Raw genomic sequence first — 15,165 nt, forward strand, 5'->3', positions numbered from 1 at the left:
GCCATGGTGGTTTGCTGCATCCACCCTCTGTCACCTATATTAGGTATTTCTCCTAATGCTATCCCTCCCCTAGTCCCCCCACCGCCCAACAGGCTTCAGTGTGTGATGCTCCCCTCCCTGTGTCCATGAGAACACCCCAATGTTTAAAAAACTTTCCATCTTTTTGTTAATCCTTTTTAGGATTAATTCAGTGGAGCTGAGCTCAGTTTATGTTGGAGTTTCTCTCCTACACTGCAGTAATCTGATAAAATCTGTCTTGGTGCCTTTAACAAATGGCCAGCTCTGTTCCTCTTTGACAGTACCCCAATATGGGCATAGAGAAATTGAAGAATAAGAATAAAAAGAGAGCTGGGTGCAGGGGTTCATGCCTATAATCCCAGCACTTTAGGATGATAAGGCAGGCAGATCCCTTGTGCCCAGGAGTTCAAGACCAACCTGGGCAACACGGTAAAATGCTGTCTCTACAAAAAATACAAAAATTAACCAGGTTTGGCAGTGCACCCCTATAGTCACAGCTATGTGGGAGGCTAAGGCGGGAGGATTACTTGAGCCCAGGAGGTGGAGGTTATGGTGAGCTGTGACCGTGCCACTGCACTCCAACTCCAGCCTGGGTGACAGAGTGAGAGCCTGTCTCAAAACAAAAAACAAAACAAACAAACCCACAAGTCTTAAGAGTCCAATTTCTCAATACACATGGAGAAAATTAACAAAGATCCCCCTATCTTTCAGCAATGGAGAGCGGATGACAGGATTAATTTACATTTCTAAAAGGCTAAGAGCCATCATTACTCAAAGGTTTCTGGCAATCCATGTGATTTAATACAGACTGTGGGTCAGGCAGGTTGAAAAGGAAAAGAGGCACCAGATTTTGATGTAGCTAGTAGTAGTCCCTACCCCTTATTACTACGGTTCATCTAACTCCACAAAATGCTCATTACGCAGGGTCTCAAAGCCTTGATTCTCTTCCCAACCCCACTCTCAAACCTGATAATCTAAATATTGAGAGACCTTTCAAAGGAGGCAAGAAAGAAGCTGGTCCTCCCCGGCCTTTCTTTTTTGGTGGGGAGAAGCAGGGTCTCACTCTGTGAACCAGGCTGAAGTGCAGTGGTACAATCTCAGCTCACTGCAACCTCTGCCTCCTGGGTTCAAGCAATTCTCCTGCCTCAGCCTCCGGAGTAGCTGGGAATACAGGCGCCTACCACCAAGTCCGGCTAATTTTTGTATTTTTAGTAGAGACAGGTTTTCACCATGTTGGCCAGACTGGTCTCAAACTCCAAGCCACATGTGATCCACCCACCTCAGCCTCCCCAAAGTGCTGGGATTACAGGCGTGAGCCACCATGTCCGGCCAGAATTTCATACTTCTTAATACTTCTCTGTCCACTGCTTCACTTATATTCTAAAGATTCTAGATTCTAAATTACCAGTCCAAAATTGAAAATAGAGCAAGAACAAATAAATAGTAAACAGGGCCGGGCGTGGTGGCTCACACCTATAATCCCAGCACTTTGGGAGGCCGAGGCGGGTGGATCACTAGGTCAAGAGATTGAGACCATCCTGGTCAACAAGGTGAAACCCCGTCTCTACTAAAAATACAAAAATTAGGTGGGCACGGTGGTGCGCACCTGTAGTCTCAGCTACTCGGGAGGCTGAGGCAGGAGAATTGCTTGAGGTGGAGGTTGCGGTGAGCCGAGATCGTGCCATTGCACTCCAGTCTTGGTAACAATAGCGAAACTCTGTCTCAAAAAAAAAATAGTAAACAGGCCAGGTGTAGTGGCTCACAACTGTAATCCCAGCACTCTGGGAGTCTGAGGTGGGCAGATCACCTGAGGTCAGAAGTTCAAGAACAGCCTGACCAGCATGGCAAAATGCTGTCTTTACTAAAAATACAAAAATTAGCTGGGTGTGGTGGTGGGCACCTGTAATCCCATCTACTCAAGAGGCTGAGGTAGAAGAATCACTTGAACCCGAGGCAGAGGTTACAGTGAGGCGGGATCACTCCACTGTACTCCAGCCTGGAAAACAGATCGAGACTCCATTTCCAAAAAAAGAAAAAAAAAAGAGTAAGCAGAGTCGCCTATTAGGACAAACTTGAATGCCCTTCAAAGCAAGGACATAAAAGGTCTTGGATTTTCTCTAGGTAAAGAGAGGAGCCCCCTAATAAAATGGGACTTCTTCTACAGGGCCACAACTCAGTAACAAAGGGAAAGTTGCCTTGAGGTTGGGGAGGGAGAGTCAGGGCTGAAGAAGTTCTTAAAAGCTCTCCAGCAGATTTAGAGCCCAAAATAACATCACCTAGATGGTCCAAAAGAACTTCAAACCCTGAAAGTGGTCGCCCAGGCACTATTTACTGGCAGTAGTGACTTCTTCTGGAAGAAGGTATTGTCATCCTGGGCCACAGGGAATTCCCACAAATATGCCAGGCATCATGGCTCATGTCTGTAATCTCAACATTTTGGGAGGCTGAGGCAGGCTGATCACTTGAGGCCAGGAGTTGAAGACCAGCCTGGCCAACACGGCGAAACCCTGTCCCTCAAATGTATGTAGTAGCATGTACCTGTAGTCCCAGGTACTTGGGAGGCTGAGGCACGAGAATCACTTGAACCTGAGAGGCAGAGGTTGCAATGGGCTGAGATTGCACCATTGCACTCCAGCCTGGGCGAAAGCAAGACTGTCTCAAAAAAAATCAAAAACAATGCAAAACAAAAAAACCCAAGTATCTTTTTCAAGATTAGTCAGCAGTAAATTTTGCTTTAGTCACATAAGGTACCATGAACAAGAAGCAAAAGCAACAGACAGAAGAATCAGACCCAAATAATTTTAGATACTGACATTACCAGACAGATTATAAACCAATTATGATTACTATGATGTTTTCTGTTTTTTGTTTGTTGATCTGCCCACCCTGGCCTCCCAAAGTGGGGCATGAGCCACCATGCCCGGCCTGAATTCTGTGTTTAAAGGAACAGAGTAGATTACATTTCAAGACAAGCTTGAAAATCTCTTCAGGAAAGAGAAAACTGTGGATTTGAAAAAGAACCAACTAGATTTCCAAGAAATAAAGACATAATACCTAAAATTTTTAAAATTATTTTTCAGACATACCAGAAGATGAGACGAAGCTAGAGGAAGAATTAATGAACTGAAACACAGGCAAGAAATTATTGGAACTGCAGCACAGAAAGACAAACAGATGGAGAACAGATGAGAGAGATTAAAAAATGTGGGGGACAGACTGAGAGGGACAAAGAAGATGCTGGAGGCAAAATGTGAAGACATAAGACTGAAAATATAGATGTAATGATATACACCAATCTATCAATTCAATAAGTTACTAGACTCCCATGTGGAAGCTGCAAAACCAAAAAAAAGCCCTAGAATTCCATACCTCGTGAAAATACCCTTTAAGAATGAAGTCGGGGGTGGGTGAGGTGGCTTACACCTATAATCCCAGCACTTTAGGCGGCTGAGGTTGAGCACTTTAGGATCCTGCCTTCAAATGATCCTACCGGGTGAGCAACATAACAAAACCCCATCTATATTTTAAAAAATATAAAAATTAGCCAAGTGTGGTGGTACACACCTGTAGTCCTAGCTACTCAGGAGGCTGAGATGGGAAGTTCAATTGAGTCCAGGAGGTAGAGGCTAACAAGCTATGATCGCACCACTGCACTTCAGCCTTGGTGACAGGGAGACACCCATCTCTAAAAACATTTTTAAAAATAAGGAAAGAAGAATAAAATGGGAGGAATCAACCCTCTTGATTTTAAGTTTTATTATACATAGCTACAGTATTCAAGACAGTGTGATACTGATAGAGGGACAGAAACCTAGATCAATGGAACACATCAGACAACTGTAGAAATAGACAAACAGGCCATGAATGGCAGCTCACACCTGTAATCCCAGCACTTTGGGAGGCTAACAGGGGAGGAATGTTTGAGCCCGGGAGTTCAAGACTATCCTGGCTAACACAGTGAAACCCTGTCTCTACTAAAATTACAAAAATTAGCTGGGCATGATGGCACATACCTGTAATCCCAGCTACTCAGGAGGCTGAGGCAGAAGAACTGCTTGAACCAGGGAGTTGGAGGTTGCAGTGAGCCCAGATCATGCCACTGCACTCCAGCCTGGTGACAGAGCAAGTCTACGTCTCAAAAAAAATTAAAAAACAAAAAACAAAAACAACTTCCGGGGCCGGATGCGGTGGCTCATGCCTGTAATCCCAGCACTTTGGGAGTCCAAGGCGGGTGGATCACGAGATCAAGAGATCAAGACCATCCTAGTCAACATGGTGAAACCCCATCTCTACTAAAAATACAAAAAATTAGCTGGGCACAGTGGCGCATGCCTGTAATCCCAGCTACTCAGGAGGCTGAGGCAGGAGAATTGCCTGAACCCAGGAGGCAGAGGTTGTGGTGAGCCGAGATCGCGCCATTGCACTCCAGCCTGGGTAACAAGAGCGAAACTCAGTCTCAAAAAAAAACTTCCTTTATTAAAAAGCAAAACCCAGACAATCAAGAATTCCAAGACATGACAGTGAGATCCTATCTTTAAAAAAATAGCTGGGCGCAGTGGCTCAGGCCTGTAATCCTAGCACTTTGGGAGACCAAGGTGGGTGGATCACCTGAGGTCAGGAGTTCAAGACCATCCTGGCCATCATGGTGAAATCCCATTTTTAAAAAATAAGAGAAAGACTGGCTATGAAATAAATATATTTACTCATCTTATTTGACCTATCAGCCACATTTTACAGAGCTGACCCTCAGTAGTCCCATGTAGTCACAACTTTAATCATGCTATACCTATGTTAAAGAGATACTGTTCCACAGTTCTTGGATGCTCTATTTTTCTTCCCACCCTTTCCTTTTTTCTTTGTTTTCATTGTGGGTAATGTCTACTGACCTATCTTCAAGTTCACTGATTCTTTTCTTAGCTGTGTCAAGTCTACTAATAAACACAAACACATACTTCACCTGTCACCTTTTTTTTTTTTTTTTTTTGAGACAAGGCCTCACTCTGACACCCAGGCTGGAGTGCAGTGGTGTAATGCTGGCTCACTGCAACCTCTGCCCACTGGGCTCAAGCAATCCTACCACCTCAGCCTTGCAAGTAACTGGGGCTGCAGGGTGTATACTACCATGCCTGGCTATTTTTTGTGTGTGTTTATTTTTAGTAGAAATGAGGGCCTGTCATGTTGCCCAGGTTGGTCTTGAACTCCTAAGCTCAAGCCATCTGCCTGCCTTGGCCTCCCAAAGTTCTCAGATTATAGGTGTGAGCCACCACACCTGGCCACCATTTTTATTTCTAACATTTCCACTTGACTATTCATATAGTTTCCTCTGCTGAAATTCTCCAGCTAGCCACACATGTTTTCTACTTTTCCTGCTGGAGCCTTGAACATACTATTCATTGTTATTTGAAATTCACTCTCTGTATAACTCGCTCAAGACAGTAATTAAAAAAAAAAAATTCACTCTCTGATCGTTCCAACAGCTGGGTAATTCTGAGTCTGGTTCTGTTTATTGTTTTGGTTTTTGACAGCGAGGCTTTTTTTGTGTGTGTGTTTTTGAATGTGTTTTGTAATTTTTCCCTGAATTACAGACATCATGGGTAAGAGAGTAGACTAAAGTAAATAGTATTTATGCTCAGAAATGGGAAACCAAGAGGGTACACCTCTTCATTAGGGTGTGTGTGCATGTGTGTTGGGAAGGGGTTGAGTCATTCGGGAATTGAGCTGGGTTTGGATTTTGTTGTTTGGACTACCCGAAGTGTACCACCAACTTCAAATTCCTCTAGCGTGACTTTCTGCTTAAGCTGGGGCTGCTCTGTCAGAGGGTTTTTCTCAGTGTTCTTGCTGCACACTCGGCCTTAGGCTTTATCTGTGCATCTGCCCCAAAGAGGCTCTCTCTTGCCCCTACCCCAGGGGTAGACTGGTGTTGCCTGACCTGACAGCAGCAACGAGGAGGTTCTCTGTTGTCCTGGCCCAGTCTTAGGTAGGTCCTAGGTCCTTCAGTTACAGGGGTTGGGGCTTTCTCCCAGAGGCAAAAAAACTCTAATACTAATAATCTAAGCCCTTAATATCCTGCTATTCCCTTAGGATTTCTAGGTTTTCTTTTTCTTTTTACCTTTCCCAGATACAATGGAAAACAGGGCTTTTTCCTTTCTCATTTGCTTAAAGGTCCAAATAGGCCTGTACCACCTACCAAAGCTTTCTCTGGTCTCCCTTGCTTCCCCACCCCCATATTTCTCCTAAGCAACTGTTAGCAGTCCTTGCAGAAGAACCTACAGGAGGTATGAACTGTCTTTGTGTCTGCAGCTCCCAAGAATTCTATTCGCTCATTCTTGCCTACACTTGGACTTTAGCAATTCATTAATTTTCCTGCTAGTATGACAGCCCTGCTTTCTTTCTGTGCTCTGCCACAGGTGAGCCATGCGCACACCCCACTTCTGTGAGTTTAAGTTACTATTTTGTAGAATATACAACTTATTCTTGTTTTAGCATAAAAGTAACATTCTTTCCAGCTTTCTACATCCTACCGGGAGTTTGGAAATCATTCCACAATTATAAATACCATCCATATAGCCACAACTCCTAAATTTAGATTTCTAGTCTGGACCTCTCTCCCAGACCCTAGACTCATGTATATCTATCTGTTTACTGGACAAATCTAATTGGATGGTCTGCCCAACAGATTTTAGGGTGGCCCCCATGATCTGCAGCTCCTGGTGTTTGGGACTTTAACTCTCTCCCCTTGAGAGTGGGAGGGACTTGTGACTTGCTTCTAACCAACCTTATTAGGCAAAGATGATGGGATGTCATGTTTTATCACAAGGAAATGGGATATCATTCCTTTGATTATATTATATACAAGACTCTGTCTTGCTAGCAGACTTGCTCTCATTCTCCTGCTAGACTTGAAGCAGGCTGCCACACTTTGAACTGCATATGGAGAGGATCACATGACAGGGAGTTACCAGTGGCTTTTAGAAGCTATGCGCAGCCTCCACCCACCAACCAACCAAAAAACTGAAGCACTGAGTCCTATAGCCACAACAAAATGAATCCTGTCAACAAACTCAGTGAGCTTGGAAGTAGATTCTTGTCTAGTCTAGCCCGCTGGTAAGAATTCAGTCCGAGCCAATACCTCAACTACAGCTTGGTGTGAGACCCCAAAGCAAAGAACCCAGGGAAGATATGCCTGACTCCACAAAACTGTGACATAAGAAATATGTGTTGTTTTAAGCTATTAGCCTTTTGGTGATTTGCTCTGCAACACAGAAAACCAACAGATAGTATTACAAACACAACATGCCTAAAAACCAAATTCCTGATTGCCAACATTCCCCCAAAAAGAAAAGGAAAACATCCTCCAGTGTTGTACATCTCAATAAATGGCAATTCTACATCTACATATATTTTTAATTTTAGTTGTTTGTTTTGTTTTGTTTTGTTTTTGAGAAAGGGTGGGTCTACATTATGGTGCCCAGGCTAGTCTGGAACTCCTGGGCTCAAGCAATCCTCCCACCTGAGCCTCCCAAGGAGATGGGATTACAGGTATGCACTACCACGCCTAGCTCAAGCAATTACATTCTTACAGTTGCTCAGACCAAAACTGAAGTCAAAAACCAGAAAAGGGTTTCTTCACTGGGTTTTGACTTCACAGTTTTGGTCTGAGCAACTTCCTTTCTTTAAAACTCCACATCCAATCCAAAAGCAAATACTATTGGCTTTACAACCAATATATATCCAGAATCTAACTTTGTCTCACCACTACCACAGCTACCACATTGGTCCAAGCCATTGTTATCATCCATGTACATGCCTGTAATGCCTCCTGACTGGTTTTCCTGTTTCTATTCCACAGAGCAGTGATTTTGAGTGATTCTTTTAAGATATGCCAGAAGTTTCTAAGTTTCTACTTAACACACTCTAAAGGTTCCCCATGCAACCCAGATTAAAACATAAAAATCTCACAGTGGCATATGGCCTTCATTATCTGGCACCCTCCCCTCTTCCCACCTCAACCCTCTCTGCCTCATCCTCTATCAGTACCTCTCCCAACACACTGGCCACCTCAGTGTTCCTTGACTGTATCAAGCACATATTAGTCTCACAGTTTTACAAGAGTTGATCCATATAATTGAAGCAGTATTTCCTCAGACAGATGTCTCTGTCTTGTATAAAAAAGGGCAAGTCCCCGTCCCCACCACCAACTCCCTATCTCTCCTACCCTGCTTTATTTGTCTCCATGGCACATATTACCAACTGATATGTTTTGGTGCCTGTCTCTCCAAAATTACAATGTAAGTTCCAGGAGAGCTGAGACTTTATCCCCAGTTTTCACTGAATTATTGTAAAATACTATTTCCTTTACATAATATTTTTCTTTTTGAGACAGGATAATGCTCTGTTACCCAGCCTGGGGTGCAGTGGTTCAATCATGGCTCACTGAAGCCTGGACCTCTGGGGCTCAACTGATCTTCCCACTTCTACCTCCTGAGTAGTTGGGACTACAGACACATACCACCATACCTGGCTAACTTTCTAATTTATTTTTATTTTTTATTTTTTTTTAGACGGAGTCTCCCTCTGTCGCCAGGCTGAAGTGCAGTGGCGCGATCTCGGCTCACTGCAACCTCCGCCTCCCGGGTTCAAACAATTCTCCTGCCTCAGCCTCCTGAGTACCTGGGACTACAGGTACACACCACCACACCCAGCTAATTTTCGTATTTTTAGTAGAGACAGGGTTTCACCATGTTGGCCAGGATGGTCTTGATCTCTTGACCTCATGATCCACCTGCCCTGGCCTCCCAAAGTGCTGGGATTACAGGTGTGAGCCACCGCACCCGGCCAACTTTTTTATCTTATTTATTTATTCATTTTTGAGATGGAGTCTCACTCTGTCACCAGGCTGGACTGCAGTGGCGCAATCTTGGCTCACTGCAACCTCCGCCTCCCGAGTTCAAGCAATTCGCTTGCCTCAGCCTCCTGAGTAGCTGGGACTACAAGCAAGTGCTGCCAAGCCCAGCTAAGTTTTATATTTTTAGTAAAGACAGGGATTCACCATGTTGGCCAGGATGGTCTCGATCTCTTGACCTCATGATCCACCCACCTCCAGCCTCCCAAAGTGCTGGGATTACAGGCGTGAGCCACTGTGCCTGGTCAACTTTTTGTATTTTTTAGGAGACAGTCTCTCTCACTATGTTGCCCAGGCTGGTCTCAAACTCCTGGGCTCAAGCAATCCTCAGCATCCCAAAGTGCTGGGATTATAGATATGAGCCACCATGCCCAACCATATTATTCTTAAAAAAATCACTATAAAACGATTTACTACCTAGAAATGTACTTACTCTACCTCACCATAAATATGGTTCTGAGGAAATTTTGAGAACAGTCACATCTAACCAAAACAACTGAAATATATCTGTAAGTAAGCCAAATGAATTAGAACATTTCTGTAAAGAGCTCTATTAACAGAAAAATAGAGACTCCACCTTATTTTTCCAACACCATCTGGAGAAGACACTGTTATACTTCACATGATATAGCCAAATAATGGAGAAGGATACATCAAACTTGAAAGATTAACCCTTTCGGCCACTGGTTTTCAAACCTTTTGGTCACAAATCCTTTTTACATTCTTAAAACTTATTGAGGACCCCCCAAAATTAGTTGAGTATATATATATATATTTTTTTTTTAAAGAGATGGGATCAGAAAATAAATGCAGGAAAAAAAGGAAAAAAAAAAAGAGACGGTCTCACTATTTTGCTCAGGCTAGAGTGCAGCGGCTATTAACAGGTGCTATCCCACTACTGATCAGCACGAGAGTTCTGACCTGCTCCGTTTCCGATCTGGGCCAGTTCACCCCTCCTTAGGCAACCTGGTGGTCCCCCGCTCCCAGGAGGTCACCGTACTGATGCCAAACTGAGTGCGGACACCCGATCAGCATAGCACTATAGTCTAGAACTCTTGGACTCAAGTGATCCTCCAGCCTCAGCCTCTGGAGCAGCTAGGACTACAGGCATGCACCACCGTGCCTGGCAATATTTATAATATTTTGAAAAATGTTAACAGTTCATTTTGGGAGGCCAAGGCAGGCGGATCACGAAGTCAAGAGAGTGAGACCACCCTGGCCAACAGGGTGAAACCCCGTCTCTACTAAAAACTACAAATATTAGCTGAGTGTGGTGGTGCGTGCCTGTAGTTCCAGCTACTCGGGAGGCTGAGGCAGGAGAATTGCTTGAACCCAGGAGGTGGAGGTTGCAGTGAGCTGAGATCGCCCCACTGCACTCCAGCCTGGTGCCTGGCAACAGAGCAAGACTCTGTTGCAAAAAAAAAAAATTTAACAGTTCATTTCAAAATACAGTTACAAACCCATTATGTTACCATTCTTATTTCTATTAATATATTTTCAAAAGAAAATTAGTGAGAGAAATGGCATTGTTTTACATTTCTGCAAATTTCCTTAATGTCTGGCTTAATAGAAAACAGCTGAAATCAGCCAGGCACAGTGGCTCACGCCTGTAATCCCAGCACTTTGGGAGGCTGAGGCGGGTGGATCACTTGAGGTCAGGAGTTCAAGACCAGCCTGGCCAACATAGTGAAGCCTTGTCTCTACTAAAAATACAAAAATTAGCCGTGGCAGGCGCCTGTAATCCCAGCTACTTGGGAGGGTGAGGCAGGAGAATCACTTGAACCCAGGAGGGAGAGGCGACAGTGAGTGGAGATTTCGCCACTGCACTCTAGCCTGGGTAACAGGGCAAGACTCCATCTCGAAAATAAAAAAAGAAAAAGAAAAGAGCTGAAATCTCTTATCTGATTCTACATTATGTTATCATACATTGATACTGGTTGAATTATATGAAGAAAATCTGCCCTGACATAGATATGCAATTAGACAAGATGTGCAGTGTTTTAACAGCCTTTTAATTGTATTATTTAATACAACAGCAAAACTCAGCAAGTTGTAGTTTCTTAAAGGTTATTTGCTATGTACTGTCTGAACTTGTGTATTCTGTTAACATTAAAATTCATTAATTTAATCTTGTACTTTAAATGGCTCTTACACCCATGCACGATTTTTTTTTTTTTTGAGACAGGGTCTTACTCTGTCACCCAGGCTGGAGTGTAGTGGCATGATCATAGCTCACTGCTGCCTTGAACCCCTGGGCTCACAATCCCCCTGCTTCAGCCAAGTAGCTGTTACTACAGGTGTGTGCCACCATACCCAGCTAATTTTTAAAACGTTTTAAGAGACAGGGTCTCCCTATGTTGCTCAGGCTGGTCTCAAACTTCCAGCTTTGAGCAATCCACCCACCTTGGCTTCCCAAAGTGATAGGATTACAGGCATGAGCCACCATGCCCAGCCTCCATGCATGATTTTGTAAGACAATTTTGTAACTAAAATGTCTTCAAATATTGAGAAACTGTCAGGTTCATGATGGCGAACATAAGTTTTCCAAAATTCTCATTTTTTTTTTTTTGAGACAGAGTCTCACTCTGTTTCCCAGGCTGGAGTGCCATGGCAAAATCTTGGCTCACTGCAACCTCTGCCTCCCACGTTCAAGCAATTCTCCTGTCTCAGCTTCCCAAGTAGCTGGAACTACAGACACACAGCACCACACCTGGCTAATTTTTCGTATTTTTACTAGAGACGGGGTTTCACCATGCTGTCCGGGTGGGTGTCGAACTCCTGGGCTCAGGTGATCTGTCCACCTTGGCCTCCCAAAATGCTGGGAGAATCACTTGAACCCAGGAGGTGGAGATTGCAGTGAGCCGACATCGTGCCACTGCACTCCGGCCTAGGCAACTAGAGCAAAACTGTCTCAAAAAACAAAACAAAACAACAAAGCATTAAAAATAGATCTGAAACAAGAGATTAATCTGCATATAAAATATTCCTAACTAGCTCAGTATTTTGGTCCCTCCCTCCCTTACCTGTTGAGCAATATGAGAAATGTGAGCTCCTTGAACTGCTGAACCAGGTTGAGGCGCTGTCTCTGACGTGGTACTCTTGTGGGAATCTTCCATAATCAACTATAAGGGGAAAAAAGTCAGTTAAAATTAAACATGATACAGAATATTTAAAATATACTATACAGTCATATAAAAATTGATCATTTGCCTCAATGGAAAAGAACTGGTAGCAATGGCAGAGATAGAAAGGGGACTTTTCATATTCTTTAAATTGTTTTAATTTTGGCCCACAAAAACATATTTAAACTTAATAAAAGGCACATACGAACATAAACTATTATGACTAAATTTTCAAATGTTATCTCATTGAAGAATGATGACAGTCTTCCTGTTTATGGACATAACATATCTGTCTCCAGTTTAGGGAAGTTTCAAAGTATATATATAGTTTTATATACAGAATTTATTGAGTAAAAGTCGAACAAATAAAACTGTACCTAAGGAAGTTCTAAAGATCTCGAAAACTTAGATATCAACTTCAGGATATGTAGGCTGGGTGAGAATGAGAATAAATGAGCTATGAGAGATCAGATATGGCAAACAGGGAGAGAACTACTAACAAAGAAGCTGGTAAAAGATTTCGACAGAATTTAATGTTTTTAAAGGTTACCTGGAAAGACAAAAAAAGGTGGCCAGTCAGCAAGCATATGAAAAGATGCTCAATATCGCTAACTACTAAGGAAATGTACTGAAAACTACAATGAAATATCACCTCATACCCATTAGAATGGGTAACATCAAGACACAGAAAATAGCAAGTGTTGGCAAGGATGTGGAGAAACTGGAACCCTTGTATACTACTGTGCTACTGGAATGCAAATGATGCAGCTATTATGGAATATGCTATGGCAGTTCCTCAATTAAAAACAGAGCAATTTCACTGGTTGGTATATATATCCAAAAGAATTGAAAGCAGGGTCTCAAAGAGAAGAATATTTGTACACCCATGTTCATGGGCAGCATTATTATTCACAATAGCCAAAAGGTGGAAGCAATCCAAACATTCATCAGTGGATGAATGGATAAATAAAATAGTGACTGTACATACAATGGAATATTGTTCAGTCTTAGGAAGAAACTCCTGTCACATGCTACAACATGGATGAACCTTGAGCATGTTGTGCTAAATGAAATAACCCCATCACAAAAATGAAAAGCTTTATGATTCCACTAATTTGATGTTATCTAGAGAAGCAAAATTCCATAGAAACAGGAAGTCGAATGGTGGCTGTCAGGAACTAGAGGAAGGAGGAAATGGAGAGTTGCTGTTTAATGGGCATAAAAAAGTTCTGAGCCAGGGATGGTGGCTCACAGCTGTAATCCTAGCACTTTGGGAGGCCAAGACAGGTGGACTGCCTGAGCTGAGGAGTTCGAGACCAGCCTGGGCAATATGATGAAGCCCCATTTCTACTAAAATACAAAAACAATTAGCTGGGGGCGCTGTGGAGAGGGAGGGTGAGTGCCTGTAATACCAGCTACTCGGGAGGTTGAGGCACAAGAATTGCATGAACCCAGGAGGCAGAGGTTGCAGTGAGTGGGTCTGCGCCATTGCACTCCAGCCTGAGTAAGAAAAAAAAAAAGTCTGGACATTGGTTGTGCACCGTGTGAATGTACTTAACACTATAGAACTGTTTCAAAATGGTTAATATGACCAGGTGTGATGGTTTACGCCTGTAATTCCAGCACATTGGGAGACAGGCACAACAATCACGTGAGCCAAGGAATTTGACACCAGACCTGACAACATAGTGAGACCCCATCTCTACAAAAAATAAAAAATTAGCTGGGTGTGGTAGTGTGCTACTGTAGTCTCAACTACTCAGGAGGCTGAGGCAAGAGGATTGCTTCAGCCTAGGAGTCAACTAGTTTCCAAATTCTAGAAAAATCAGAGAAACAAGTATGTTCCAAATTTCATTCACAGCAGTATACTTTATTCAATTGCTACCAGCTGTAAACAGTTCACATGAAAATTTTCCTTGACTGAAAAAAACAAAGAATCAGCAGCATTTTAATCAAAGCTAAAAAGATTACTTCAGTTTTCTATTGGTTCAGTTAATTAAAGTAACTCATTTTATTTGATATTCACGAACATTCCAGCTCTTCATGAGTTCTGAAAGTTGTTTCCTCTATTATGTTACAATTACCAAAGCTATTAGAAACATGCATTTAAGAAAACCTGCTAGAGTTCTATAGCTAATTAAAAACTATATTCTAAAGACGATTAAAACAAGAACAATTGTCTGTGGATGATAAAAAGTTTTAGGAGAGTCACTATTAAAGCCACAAATAAGGACATTTGGTTACTTCTGTGGCACACAATATTTTGCATGACAATTATAATTATTATTAACATACACTAAGTCATATTAGAATTTCAGGAATTTCCCAATAACTTTGGAACATATAGTCCAAAGAAAACAAAATACCGTTTCACATTTGATAAGGCTTCCTGTATTTTTTTTTTTTTTTTTTTTTTTTTTTTGAGATGGAGTCTTGCTCTGTCACTCAAGCTGGAGAGCAGTGGCGCCCTTGGCTTACTGCAACCTCTGCCTCCCAGGTTCAAGTGCTTCTCCTGCCTCAGGCTCCCAAATAGCTGGCACTATAGGTGTGCACCACCATGCCTAACTTACTTTTGTTTTTGGAAGAAATGGGGTTTCAGAATGTTGGCCAGGCTGATCTCAAACTACTGACCTCAGGTGATCTGCCCGCCTCAGCCTCCCAAAGTGCTGGGATTACAGGTGAGCCACGCCAATTTAAAACAATTATTTGACCCTTTAGGCAAAAACAAACCAAAAAAACACATTCCCACACCTTCTTATAATCTTTTACCAAAAGTACATTCTACTTTCCTTACATACCTTACAGGTAAAAGTGTTTCTTCAATAGTCTCAATTACATGTTACAATGTTAACTTTTAGCAACTTTTACTTTTGGTGAAAATCCTGGTTAGTAAGCAATTTGAATTATGTACTAAATGTGGAGACTAGCCTAGGACACACCAGGCAGAAGTGCAGATAAGAGCTGACTCTCCAGCACAGCTAGGGGCATGGCTAACTCCACAGGTCCCCAGGCCTTATCTAGAATCCAATGGCTTTAAGGTAAAGTGAACAATTTTTAAATGTCAAAGAAACAGTTTATGACCTTAAATCATGTAACAAAATATCTGACCTGCATAATTGAGAC

At 42.6% G+C, this 15,165-nt stretch overlaps 1 protein-coding gene across 7 annotated transcripts in view; it reads right to left on the reverse strand.

Annotated features, from left to right (window-relative positions):
• Nucleotides 1–15,165, reverse strand: part of ATF1 (activating transcription factor 1) — a 59,175-nt gene that overhangs the window by 39,283 nt on the left and 4,727 nt on the right. For 6 of the 7 annotated variants that reach the window (XM_054239222.2, XM_002752393.7, XM_054239221.2 and 3 more), the window contains exon 2: nt 11,944–12,042. In XM_054239222.2, the coding sequence (XP_054095197.1) occupies nt 11,944–12,036 (93 nt within the window). In that variant the 5' untranslated portion in view covers nt 12,037–12,042. Of the gene's footprint in view, nt 1–3,582; nt 3,704–11,943; nt 12,043–15,165 lie in introns of all 7 variants that reach the window. The other variant, XM_078336698.1, reaches the window with a different exon arrangement.

Source organism: Callithrix jacchus, chromosome 9 (assembly GCF_049354715.1).
Source record: "Callithrix jacchus isolate 240 chromosome 9, calJac240_pri, whole genome shotgun sequence".
Classification (NCBI taxonomy): Eukaryota; Metazoa; Chordata; class Mammalia; order Primates; family Cebidae; genus Callithrix; species Callithrix jacchus.